This window comes from Macrobrachium rosenbergii, chromosome 36 (genome assembly GCF_040412425.1).
Source record: "Macrobrachium rosenbergii isolate ZJJX-2024 chromosome 36, ASM4041242v1, whole genome shotgun sequence".
Taxonomy (NCBI): Eukaryota; Metazoa; Arthropoda; class Malacostraca; order Decapoda; family Palaemonidae; genus Macrobrachium; species Macrobrachium rosenbergii.
The window spans coordinates 17,296,090-17,308,222 of record NC_089776.1 but is presented as its reverse complement, the minus strand read 5'-3'; the positions used below and the strand labels follow the sequence as shown (position 1 = coordinate 17,308,222).

At 38.5% G+C, this 12,133-nt stretch overlaps 1 protein-coding gene across 2 annotated transcripts in view; it reads left to right on the top strand.

The window, feature by feature from the left end:
• The window catches only part of LOC136856674 (uncharacterized), a 505,300-nt gene that overhangs the window by 278,789 nt on the left and 214,378 nt on the right, over window positions 1–12,133 (top strand). For both annotated transcript variants that reach the window (XR_010858454.1, XM_067134732.1), the window contains exon 4: window positions 4,742–4,862. Coding sequence is in view for 1 of the 2 variants with exons in the window: in XM_067134732.1 (XP_066990833.1) it covers window positions 4,742–4,862 (121 nt within the window). In the remaining variant the exon portion in view is untranslated. The remainder of the gene's footprint in view (window positions 1–4,741; window positions 4,863–12,133) is intronic.

Here is a 12,133-nt window from a genome sequence, read left to right as displayed (position 1 = left end):
ACGCGTGTTTGCATGCTTGAGCGCACAGACGCAATCATGTTTTGAATTGAATTAGAATAATTGTGCCTCAGTTGACTTAAACGTTAAGCAGTGAAGTATTTACTTGCTAGTTACTCGACTGTTGTTGAATTACATCAAGATGGAGATGGGCATCCACTCATTAAGAGAATAGAAGAATATATATATGTATAGATTTATATATATATATATATATATATATATATATATATATATATATATATATATATATATATATATATATATGTGAGAGAGAGAGAGAGAGAGAGAGAGAGAGAGAGAGATACATACAATGTATGTTGTAAAAATGGACAGAAATTAAGAGTCTAAAAACATAGAAGTTCAACAGACCTTCCATTATTACAAGAGAAGGTTTGCCTCTAGGGTATGTAGAGAAACAACCACTCTGAGCTTCATATATATATATATATATATATATATATATATATATATATATATATATATATATATATATATATATATATATATATATATATATATATATATATAGTGCGTGTATATGCGTAGGATAGTTCTCTTTGTTATATCTGGCGATAAAGTTTGCATGTGTTGTACGTTGCTCTTTGCTGCGTTGAGGTTAATGCGTTATAGTCTGTTGATAGTATAGTTAGGGCTTGACAGTGCCGTTTTCTTTGTCTATTTTCCTTGAGAGCAGCTGCAAGGACGTTTCTCTCGCTAGTGCACTTCAACTGATGGTCCTGATTTCTTCCGTATGCTTTTTCATTTTGGAAGTAAGGTTCTTTCCATATCTGTTTACTCTGTTTAATTGCATACATAAATTTGAGGTGGTGGAAGGAGCGCCTAAAAGGTTATAAGGGGAAACAAGCGAATTTTTCTTAAGTAAACTTTTTTTTCCGCTGATTGTTATTTATATCGTTGAGTGTACAGTAGTTTCCCAACTGAGAGCCAGTGGCGATGTATAAGACCTTCACACAGTCTAGTGGGCAACTCAGTTTCCTTATCTTGCCCAGCCGTGTCAACCAAGAATGAGTGATTCCACACAGTAAAAATTTTGGGAGAGGAACCGCGACTAGTGTGATACAAGTCCACTGATCACAGCAAGATTACGAAGAAGTTGGTATCTGCTTTCTCAGATTCTTAAAAGAACACACATGTAAGGAAGATTATTTTTGTTACTTGGTCTCCTTGAAAACAGTGATGTTTTATGTATCCTGAATGATGCAGCCATTTCGTAAATGATTTTATAAAATAACCAGTGGAACTGGTATCCTTTATAACTATGAACAGTTGTGATTATATATGTGTGCACTAACAGTTATTGAAGATATAATGGTAATTGTTGCCAAGAGAGAGAGAGAGAGAGAGAGAGAGAGAGAGAGAGAGAGAGAGCTAACAATGAAAACCAATCAAACAAATAAACATCGCGAGTAAGAAAGAGAGAGAGCGAGAGTTTAAAGAAGGTTGTGTGATTATGATTCGATAAAGAGGCTTAGGCTATTACAAACCCTTAATGAGTTGGTCCCTCTTTTGTTAACACGGGGAGGGAAGAGAGGTTTAACCCATTGGAGGCAGTAAGGTTGGATTTGAATCTGGTGGTAATGTCTATCTCGACCATGGGGCTCTTCAGTGTTCAAGTCTGCGTTGAACGTGTTGTAGAAATTATGTGCTGTATTTTTTTTTTCTTCTTTTTATTCGGAGTTCGTGTGCGTAGTAATTTTGTATTAATGTGTAATTTTCTTAAGGGTCGTAATGCCTCCATTTTAGTTTTTCATTTGTTTTGGTCAGTCTTGCATATTTTCATGCTTTCTCCCCATTTTTTTCTTTTCCTTTGATTATTTGGTTAATATCATGATGTGCATTTTTTTATTTGTAAAACTTTTGTGTTACCACGTTTCCTATTTTATTCTGGTCTTTTGTCTCGAATTTTCCTTGGCCGCTCATATTGCTTCTCCTCCTCCTCCTCCTCCTCCTCCTCCTCCTCCATCTTTCCACTTCCTCACCTAATTCGGAGAAATCATGGAGCATCGTAAAATCTTATCAGGAACGTCTTCGACCTCCCCTTTCCCCTCACCCCGAGCTTTCCAAAGGAAACCCTCCTGCTCCTTCAATACTCTCAACCCCCCCCCCTCCGTTCTCCTGGAAGTTTGGCTTGGAAGATCTCTTTGTGTGAGGGAAATTCCCGGAAGGAATTTATATGCGGGTGTTGGCACTGACCGAACGAAGAAGTCTCTTGTGATGGGGAGGGTGACTAGGATGGGAGGGGGGGGGTAGTGGTGTGGTGGGAATGGTTAGATGGAATGGGATCCAAGGAGTTGGCAAGGAGAGGACAAGGGACTTGGAAGGGGGGTAGGAGAGGGTAGACTCAAGAAGGTAATGGATAGGATGGTAAGCTTATGGAGCATAGAAAGGAATAAGGGATAGCTTTTTTTTCTTCATCTTCGAAAACGTGGATGTGTGGAGGACAAGTCTTTGTAAAGGGGTTAGGTTGTGCTGTCAAGGAAGGTCGCCTGTATATGTGGAGGAAATGGGCCGTGGATGGAAATGCATCAGCTTGACTTGAACGCAGAACAAGAGTTACGGATGATAAAACAAGGTATCGTGGCGGACAGAAAACGGCGAACATATTCATTTCGGTTTTTTTTTATTGCTTCTTTTTATTATTTCTTCAAAGAAGCGAAGAAAACCCTTTAAATGTGAATAATGTTGAGACGTCGGAGAAGAATAGCAATTTTAGCTGATTGAAAAATGGGGGAAGAAGAGTCGCCGTGGAGGATAGAAAGGGCCTAAATTTTCCTTTGTTCATTTGCGTCCATTCTTGTAAATCTAGATGCAAAAGAGAGCTGAGAAGTTATTGAATTATGTTACTTCTCGTTTTTCTTCGTAAATCCCAGAGGAAATCTAACAGAGGAGAAGGTTGTACGTGATTTTTTTGTCATGTTTTGGTTCTTCAAAGCCTAAGGTGAAAGAAGAATAAGAATATAATTGTATGATTAATTGTCGGTTCTTATGTGTAATAACATTGAACAAGGCAAAGATACAGTGATTACATCGCCTCTTGTTTTTTCTCATTGAAGCCGAACTTGAAAGAGTAAAGAAACTGGCAGAATATACTCATTGTCGTCTAGAATAGATTGGCTTGCTTCTTTTCATATCAGTCTAACTTTAATCAGAACAAATAAAATTTTTGCTTTTGATGAAAATGCTCGAAGAGGCGGTGGTATTGTGGGTTCTCAACGAAGAAGATCGCACTGAATGAGAACGTGTTTTCGTGTAGGGATCCCAGTGACTTGTAGCTCAGATGGAGGGAAGGAAGGTTTTGCTTAATGCCGGGTGATGTTAGTCGCCTTTCGTAGGTTGTGTGATACCATGATGGTTTTATCACGACACCATCTAGCGTTGATGGTTAGGGTCTTCATCATTTTATGGTTTTGCTTACGATGTGCATATTTATTCCTTATTTTAATTTTTTTTTTTTTATTTTTGGACTTAATTAACGTTTCATGAGACAATTTGTAATGTATAAATTCAGCCCACTTAAATTCTGAAATTCCTTACTCTTTAGCAGGTCCCGGTGGGAAGTGATTTCCGATTAAAATTTTGTACCGTTCTATATTTATAATCATTTATTTGCCTCTTTATTATTTTACGGATAAAGGGCTGCTTGCGACACTTGATCTGATGACAGTCACCGGACTAAGAGCTGCATTTTTTTTTCTTTTGGCGCAATTTTATTTCAGCTATTTAGCCTATTTGTTGCATAACTTTCCATCACATATCTCAATCGTTACTGTTGAATTTCATGGTGTTTTGTTGGGGGAGAAAAAAAGTATATCTTAGTTTAACCAGACCACTGAGCTGATTAACAGCTCTCCTAGGGCTGGCCCGAAGGATTAAACTTATTTTACGTGGCTAAGAACCAGTTGGTTACCTAGCAACGGGAACTACAGCTTATTGTGGAATCCGAACCACATTATAGCGAGAAATGAATTTCTATCACCAGAAATAAATTCCTATAATTCTTCATTGGCCGAGGGGTGCGCTATGGGCCAAGGATGAGTTGCTTAGACTTGAATGTGAAACCTCACCAATTGTAAGTCCAGGACTTTTTGTTCACCGTTTCATTAACATTGGATCTTGATAGGAAAAATTCCACCGCGAATGTGCCATAAACACATTTCAACCTGAAGGTTTCTTAGTATATATATTGTCATACAGCCTCTCTCTCTCTCTCTCTCTCTCTCTCTCTCTCTCTCTCTCTCTCTCTCTCTCTCTCTCTCTCTCTCTCTCTTTCTCTTTCTTTTCTTTTGACTGAAACCACACCCGGTATCATAGAAACTAATCACGATTGTCGGAATGGAAATGTCTGTGCACCTTTATATCTAACTTGTATTTTAGTCATTCATGGAGTGCTCAGTGATTTATTTAATTTTGTTATTACCTAGCAAAATTATACAAGAGTGTTATGCTCAATTAACATTTTGGATATTCATTACGATAACATGCAACATTTGAAAGTGCATAAAAGATCTTCTATTGACTTTTTACGACCACTATACTCCAGCCAATCAGAAGCGAGATAGAAGCTTCATGTGTATCGGATGCTACTTACCGCCCGCCCCAAAAAATGAGCCGATAGTTTGTGTGTGTGTGTATTGTTAGTTGTATATTGCACTAATGTCAGGGTTTTGTTTTTGTGATTCATTCGGATGAGGTTCTATGTGTCTCTTTGTCGTCTTTTCAGATCCCCTCGCGACCAACTTTGCCGCCCGAGTTGGAGTCGGGCGACATGAGCAAGCTGTGCCACCATCGGCGGAAGTTGGCCATCGCCTTCACCCATCATCTACACAACAATGCGAAGAAAGGTAAAGTAAAGTACACTTCCCCGTTTGAAATTCTGACTCTGTTTAACACCCTACGTCGAGGGAAGGGTAAAAATCCATGGCCTGGTTTTATTTATCTTTCGGGTGAAATCAAGCTCAATTTTATTATTAATGTATTTATTTATTTATTTATTTTTTACATGAGTTGTATGGAGATTGGAGAAGCTTTTCTGACCGAAGGTTGATCATCATCCGTGTGTGTGTATATATGTATGTCTTTGCGCAAGATTTTCGGATTTTCGACTTCTTCATAAGAACCACTAGATCTATTTCAACCACACTTGGTATAAGATATCCGTGGCAAAGATTTTCCAGTGTTGGCTGACAGAGGGACAAGCCTCTCGCCAAGTGGATGAAATTAAACATAGCGAAAATGGATCGGTTATTATAAAAAAATCTTCAAGTTAAAAATTGGGCCAAAATTAAGTATACCTTAGTTTAACCAGACCACTGAGCTGATTAACAGCTCTCCTAGGGCTGGCCCGAAGGATTAGATTTATTTTAGGTGGCTAAGAACCAAGTGGTTACCTAGCAACGGGACCTACAGCTTATTGTGGAATCCGACTCTCTCTCTCTCTCTCTCTCTCTCTCTCTCTCTCTCTCTCTCTCTCTCTCTCTGTTGGAATGACGTGTCTTTTGAGTCGCCAGTAGGTGGGTCTTTGCTGCTTGTTCTCCTGCATTTTTGTCTCAATTTTAGACATGAAATTCCATGTCTTATTCCTTTGCTGCCGAGGAAAGTAGGTCTTGAAGCCATTTTGTAGACTCTCTCTCTCTCTCTCTCTCTCTCTCTCTCTCTCTCTCTCTCTCTCTCTCTCTCTCTCTCTCTCTCTCTCGTGTCAGCCGAGGTTTACTTTTGCCGAGAAACTGTTGATACTGTTCAAGCCTCTGATAGATGGGAGATGCTGACTTCGAACACATGATAATTAAGCCAGACGAGCCAGAGTAAACAGAAGACTCTCACTGAAACTTTCCCAGCGTCTCTTTTAAATGTGTCTCGTAGAAGAGTTCTGATTTCCTTATGATTTTGTTGCCTGGCTGTTTGTCGGGGAGTGGCTGTTGAAAGTCCTATCTTTCTGGACTTTTGTATATATTTTAGGAAGAGTTTCCTAGCCCCATGCCAGTCTCCACATCGGCTGCCATCCATTTGCTTGTCGACTAACAAGTAAATCATCTACTGCTAAGATCAACAGCGGCACAGTTTGATGTTACGCCTCACCAGGGAATGAAACCTTAGCTTTACCAAAGAGGAGATAAACTTGATGACAACAGCTCCACACGTTACTGATGCATTCTGGAACAACTTGTCGTTCTTTGTGTTTCCAATTTTTTTTCACGCATAACGCTCATTTGATATCAGGCAACCAAGCTCTTCTAAGGCCTTTTACTCAGAAACAAAGTTAAATGCTATTCCTGAATATGTTTTAGACGTCGCTAGTTCGGCTACTGACGTCATTTCTCTCTCTCTCTCTCTCTCTCTCTCTCTCTCTCTCTCTCTCTCTCTCTCTGAAATTTACCATGGCGTATTTACGGCTGTGACTAATGAATTTGGATTTTGTCTCGACGAGTCTGTTTGAAAACGAACGCTGAGCAATTGTTCGTCGTGTACATATATTGAATGGCATTGGCTCCAGCATGGAACTGGCCCTGCAACATGATTGGCTGAATGCAGCGCAGCTCTCCGCCTGTCGCTGCCTGATGGAGTGACTCTTGTTATTGTCTGTGTGTGTGTGTGTGTGTGTGCCTATCTGTGTATTTTATTGGTTTCATTTGGCCTGTTACTCCTGATTCATTTGGAAGATTAGACGCAAGCGCAGAATTTCCTTATTTTCAACGAGAGAGAGGGGAGAGAGAGAGAGAGAGAGAGAGAGAGAGAGAGAGAGAGAGAGAGAGAGAATGATAACAGACAGAGAAAATTAGTCATGAATAGAGAGCAATGGAGAATCAAGAATTATTGGTAGATAGATAATATGAGTAGTGAATTGAGAGGTTACGTTAGTAATGAATGGAGAAATGGACAAAAGAAAATAATGAGCAGAGGTCGTTAGGTAGTGAAAGTAATGGATCCAGTAAGGACTAGGTAGATAAAGAAAAGAGATATTATCATGAATGGATAGATAGAGGCGTTAAGTATATATATTAAATTATGTATGTATATATATATATATATATATATATATATATATATATATATATATATATATATATATATATATATATATTGAGAAAGAGTTCTGCCATATTCATAAACTGTTATAACCTTGACCGTCCAGTTTCTGTGTATTTGTTTGACCGTCCAGTTTCTGTGTATTTGTTTTGTCTTTTTGTAACAGTTTATTAATCCTTACTTTGTTTACATTCGTTCTTATTTGTAGCAGAATAAATTTTCACGGAGTTTTATTTCTTTTTGTTGTTATATGCTCGAAATTGTGTTAGCTTCAGTACATTGATTTAAGAACTGTAATTTTGGAAATTGTATTTAGTTGTTATCTCAGATATATTTTTTATTTGTTTTCAATTTAGTTGCGGTCCTGCTGCCAGGACTTTTTCCGCTTTTCCCACATGTGCTTGCTCTTCCGCGGAAATCTGCTTAACAAGACAATATCCCTTTCGGGTTGTTCCTTTTGAGGACGGCTATGACTTTTGAAGGCGTGACGTCAGTAAAATAGTCAGTCAGTTGTTTCATGGTGATTTATGCACTTTATGAATAGAGACACTAATAGAGTGTGTCGCTATCAAGGATGGTACCCAGTGAAGTTGGATGGGTATCCGAATATTTTATTTAAAAGTAGGTGATGTATTCAGTTGTTTTAGTGGTCATGCAAACTCCGACGATATTCATGTGAACTCTGAAGAACCCGCGGGACATATTTGGGTTTTGGATTTTTCGAAACCTTTGCAGCTATGTGCTTTTAATGGCTCTGCACCTGTGTCCGTTAGCTGTTTAGTGCGCTGACGTTGCTGTGACATCAGTTTTATTTTGGTATTTTTGGAATCGTTGACGTATATTGGTTTCGCAGGGACAGCTCTCCATTAGAACTATATTGAATGGAGATACACTGGACTGGCAAGGGAACATTTTTAATGTTGGTTACCCTTCAGTTGATTTTGTACATGCTTGCCTGGCTATGAGATCATTAACATACATAACCTTATTCTCCTCGCTGTTTCATTTGTTTGTCAGTGCACAAGCGTTTCTGGACATATATCTTTTCATGCATACTTACGGAATTTGGGAGTGAACAAAAACTGCGCTGTCAAGGCAGCTTGCCAAGTTTTTAGAAGTAGTCTTGTAAAATTCATTAAAATGCTCGCATATGCTTTTGAAGAGCGTTCCCGAGGATGAAAGTGTAAAATGAAACAATGTTTATGCACGCAATAAAAATACAGGTCCCCAGAGAGTGAGAGGAATTATAAATGGATACAAAAATTGCCAGTGTGAGATAACAATACAGCAGCGCCTCTGTATTATATATATATATATATATATATATATATATATATATATATATATATATATATATATATATTATATATATATACTGTATATATATGTGTGTGTGTGTGTGTAGAATCTACTTGTCACTTTTTACCAGATACTATGTAATTGTAAAAGCCACAATGCCCTCTTTAACTTCTCGAATTCTTCGCGCTTTTTTTTTTATACTCTTGTCACTACAAAGCCTTAAGATCCAAGTGCAAGAAATACGAAGATATTATGATGTCTGGTAGCGGACATCATATCTTCATTTTCTTGCACTTGGCTCTTAAGGCTTTTTAGTGACAAGCATATCCAAAAAAAAGCGCAAAAAATTCGAGAAGTTAAGAGGGCATTGTTGCTTTTACAATTATATATGTATCTGGTAAAAATTGACAAGTAGATTCTACACACACACACATACACATACAAACACATAACATATATATATATATATATATATATATATATATACATATATATATATATGTCTGTATGTATGAAATTTTTTATCACCGTGATTTATATACAATCATGAAGGCTACAAATGTCGCTTAATATCAAATTCACGCTACCTCGGGAATATCTCTTGATAGCTCAGTGGTAGAACGTCGACTGGAGTTGCTGGATAAGTATGTTTGTCGAGGGATCGCGACCCGGCAGTACCAATCCATTTATCACTTATAAATTCCCCTTCGTGATAATTCCCCATCGGGGATATTCCGGAGGTAGCGTGAATATGATATAAAGCGACATTTGTAGCTTCATGATTGTATATGTGTATGTGTTTGTTCCAGCATAATTGAAATGCTTTGAGCAATTTCAACCAAACTTGGTATACATATGACTTACTATCTGGAAAAGATATTGTGGGGGTAAGACATCACTGGCAGCGAAGGGCACCAAAGTGGGTTGGGGGTAGGAAGGCCCTCCCTGAAATGGGGCTGGTTCTGCCCATAGACTTAGTAACTAAATAAACTTTACCGGTTTATCATACCTCATTTCGGTATACATTATGACTTAATATCTGGAAAAGAATACTTTGTTTTGGGGGGGGGGGGTAAGACATCACTGGCACCAAAGGGGCCGGGACTAGGAAGGGGTTGACATGTAAAAATAACCGAAAATGACAGATATTAGTGTCTGAGCAATAGTTTTCAAGGTCGCCTGAGATGAATAGTGACACTCCAATGCCCTTAAGTCCAAGTTCAGCCCCAATAGGAAGGTGAGGAGAAGGGGTGACATATCAAATGTGAAAAATGTTGGGTAATATAATTGAAGCAACTATCTTAACAGGAAAGGGGGAGGGTAAAACAGTTTTTATCCCACGGATATCACTCATTCCGACGGATCTCCCTTTTAACGTTTAGAGATTGCAATTTCCAGTGAGACTTGTGTTCTCGATCACGATCAACAAGGCACAGGGACAGTCTATTAAGTACTGTGGAGTGGATTTGAGATCGTCATGTTTTTCCCACTGACAGCTTAATGTTCTTGCTCAAGGGTGGGTTCACCCAAGAATTTATTCTTGCTCCTGATGGTGAAACTAAAAATGTTGTTTACAATCAAGTTTTGTGTTAAAGTAGTATTATAGCGAATTTGTAATTTGTATACTGTATTTATATTTTTAAAAACTTATAAATAAAAACTCTTTGATATTGCACTATAGATAGATTTGATTCCTTTTCCTGTCTAATAGAAGGTTGGGATAAATAAATATCCGGGCGTGTTCTATGTTTTGGGTGTGTTCTATGCTTTGGGTGTGTTCTATGGTCTGGGTGTGTTCTACGCTTTGAGTTTTACCGTGCAACGCCGGGTACGTCAGCTAGTGGATATATAAAGAGAGAGAGAGAGGGAGATAACCAAGGTCCAAAATAATAGTAAACCAGTGTCTGAGTAAATATATATATATATATTTATATGTGTGTATATATATATATATATATATATATATATATATATATATATATATATATATATATATATATATATATATATATATGTGTGTGTGTGTGTGTGTGTATATGTGTGTGTGTGTGTGAGAGAGAGAGAGAGAGAGACAGACAGACAGAGAGAGAGAGAGAAATGACTCAGTGGATATATGAAATGAGATGAGAGAGAATGGTCTATACGAAAATTTTGATATAAGAAAATGAGAGAGAGAGAAGAGAGAGAGAGAGAGAGAGAGAGAGAGAGAGAGAGAGAGAGAGAGAGAGAATGTACATGGATAAAAAAAAAAAAAAAGTCCGGGGCCTCAGAATGGGAACAGAAAGCGAAAGCGCGAGAAAGAGAGAGAGAGAGAGAGAGAGAGAGAGAGAGCTCTCACAAATGACGTCCTTGCTATTTCACATAACAGCGGCGTTGGGCTCGGCGTGTCCTTTAGTGAAACGGCGCTTTCATTGAGGCCGTGCGCGTTACCGGAATTGTTTTTATGTCCGGCCGGCCTCGTTTGGCCGTCCCGTTATTCCGTGTTTGGACGAACGGGAGGCATCGTTTGGGAAATGTGTTGCATGGCAGTGCTTGGTTCTGCTCTTGCAACTTACGCTTGCATTAGTCAGGCGTTGCGAACGGCACTGCCGAAAAAGGGGAAATTGGTCGACATCACTGCTCTTCCGTCGCGTGTAATGGTTTCCCATTTTTTCCTCTTCCTTTCAGCCTTTTTAGCCAAGAGTTCTAGTCTTTCTGGTTGTCACGAGAATCCTTCATTTTTCGTCCGTTGAATATAAAATTTTTCACATTGTTCTCCTTTTTTATATTTCCATATTTTTATCTGAATTTTTAATTAGCTCCCATTCTTCCAAAATTTCAATTGTAAACGTTGTCATTCATTTTTATTTCCTTCAGTTTGCACTTCCCCAGGTGATGACATTTTTCTATTACTCTATTTAACAAAGTTTTATTATTATTATTATTATTATTATTATTATTATTATTATTATTATTATTATTATTATTATGAGAATGCGTTCTCAAGGAACATGCGGGAAAACTTTGAAATGGCCACAGGAGCTAATATTGTTCGTTGAGGATAGGAAACTCTTCAGAAATTGTGGAACTGTATAGGTTATGCCACAGCTTAGGGTTTGAAACATCGGCTGTATGGTCACCAAAAGACGTAAGACAACTGAATGTGCGACCTAAGACGACCGAGTTGCCACAGATAGTAGTCGAGATATTTTGCCTTAACAGACAAGGCACAAACGAAATAACGGGAAGGTAAGTTAGTCACAGTCGCCTGGCGACCATTGGACTTCAGGGAGTTCAGATTTCCCTTCTTTTTCTTGTTCCCATCAGGTCTTCAGATCCATCGGCCTCTGTAGTAAAATGGAAAACGTTTTTACATAAAGGTAACGACGTGCGCGGTTCCTGAGAGAGAGAGAGAGAGAGAGAGAGAGAGAATTATTATTATTCCTTGTTTTAACCAGGAAACTGATCTCCCAACAAAGCCCTTATACTGCTGGCCTGAGAGAGAGAGAGAGAGAGAGAGAGAGAGAGAGAGGTTCGCAGCCGTGCCCGTGGGAGCCAGAGAGAAAAATTGTACAAATAAAAAAGCGAAATGACCCAATGCATTTTTCAGCGGGCGCAGTTCCATATCAATTACTTAAATTGTTGCAGCGACGGCTTGCTTGTATTCAATATAGCGGAGAGAAAAATAGTCCATGATTGATGCGCCATATTAAAATCACATGACGGCACACGGCCAGCAGGTAAAACACACTTGTGCCCATCGAAATGAAAACGATGCGGCGATAACGGCGACATCCGCTGCGGATTATAT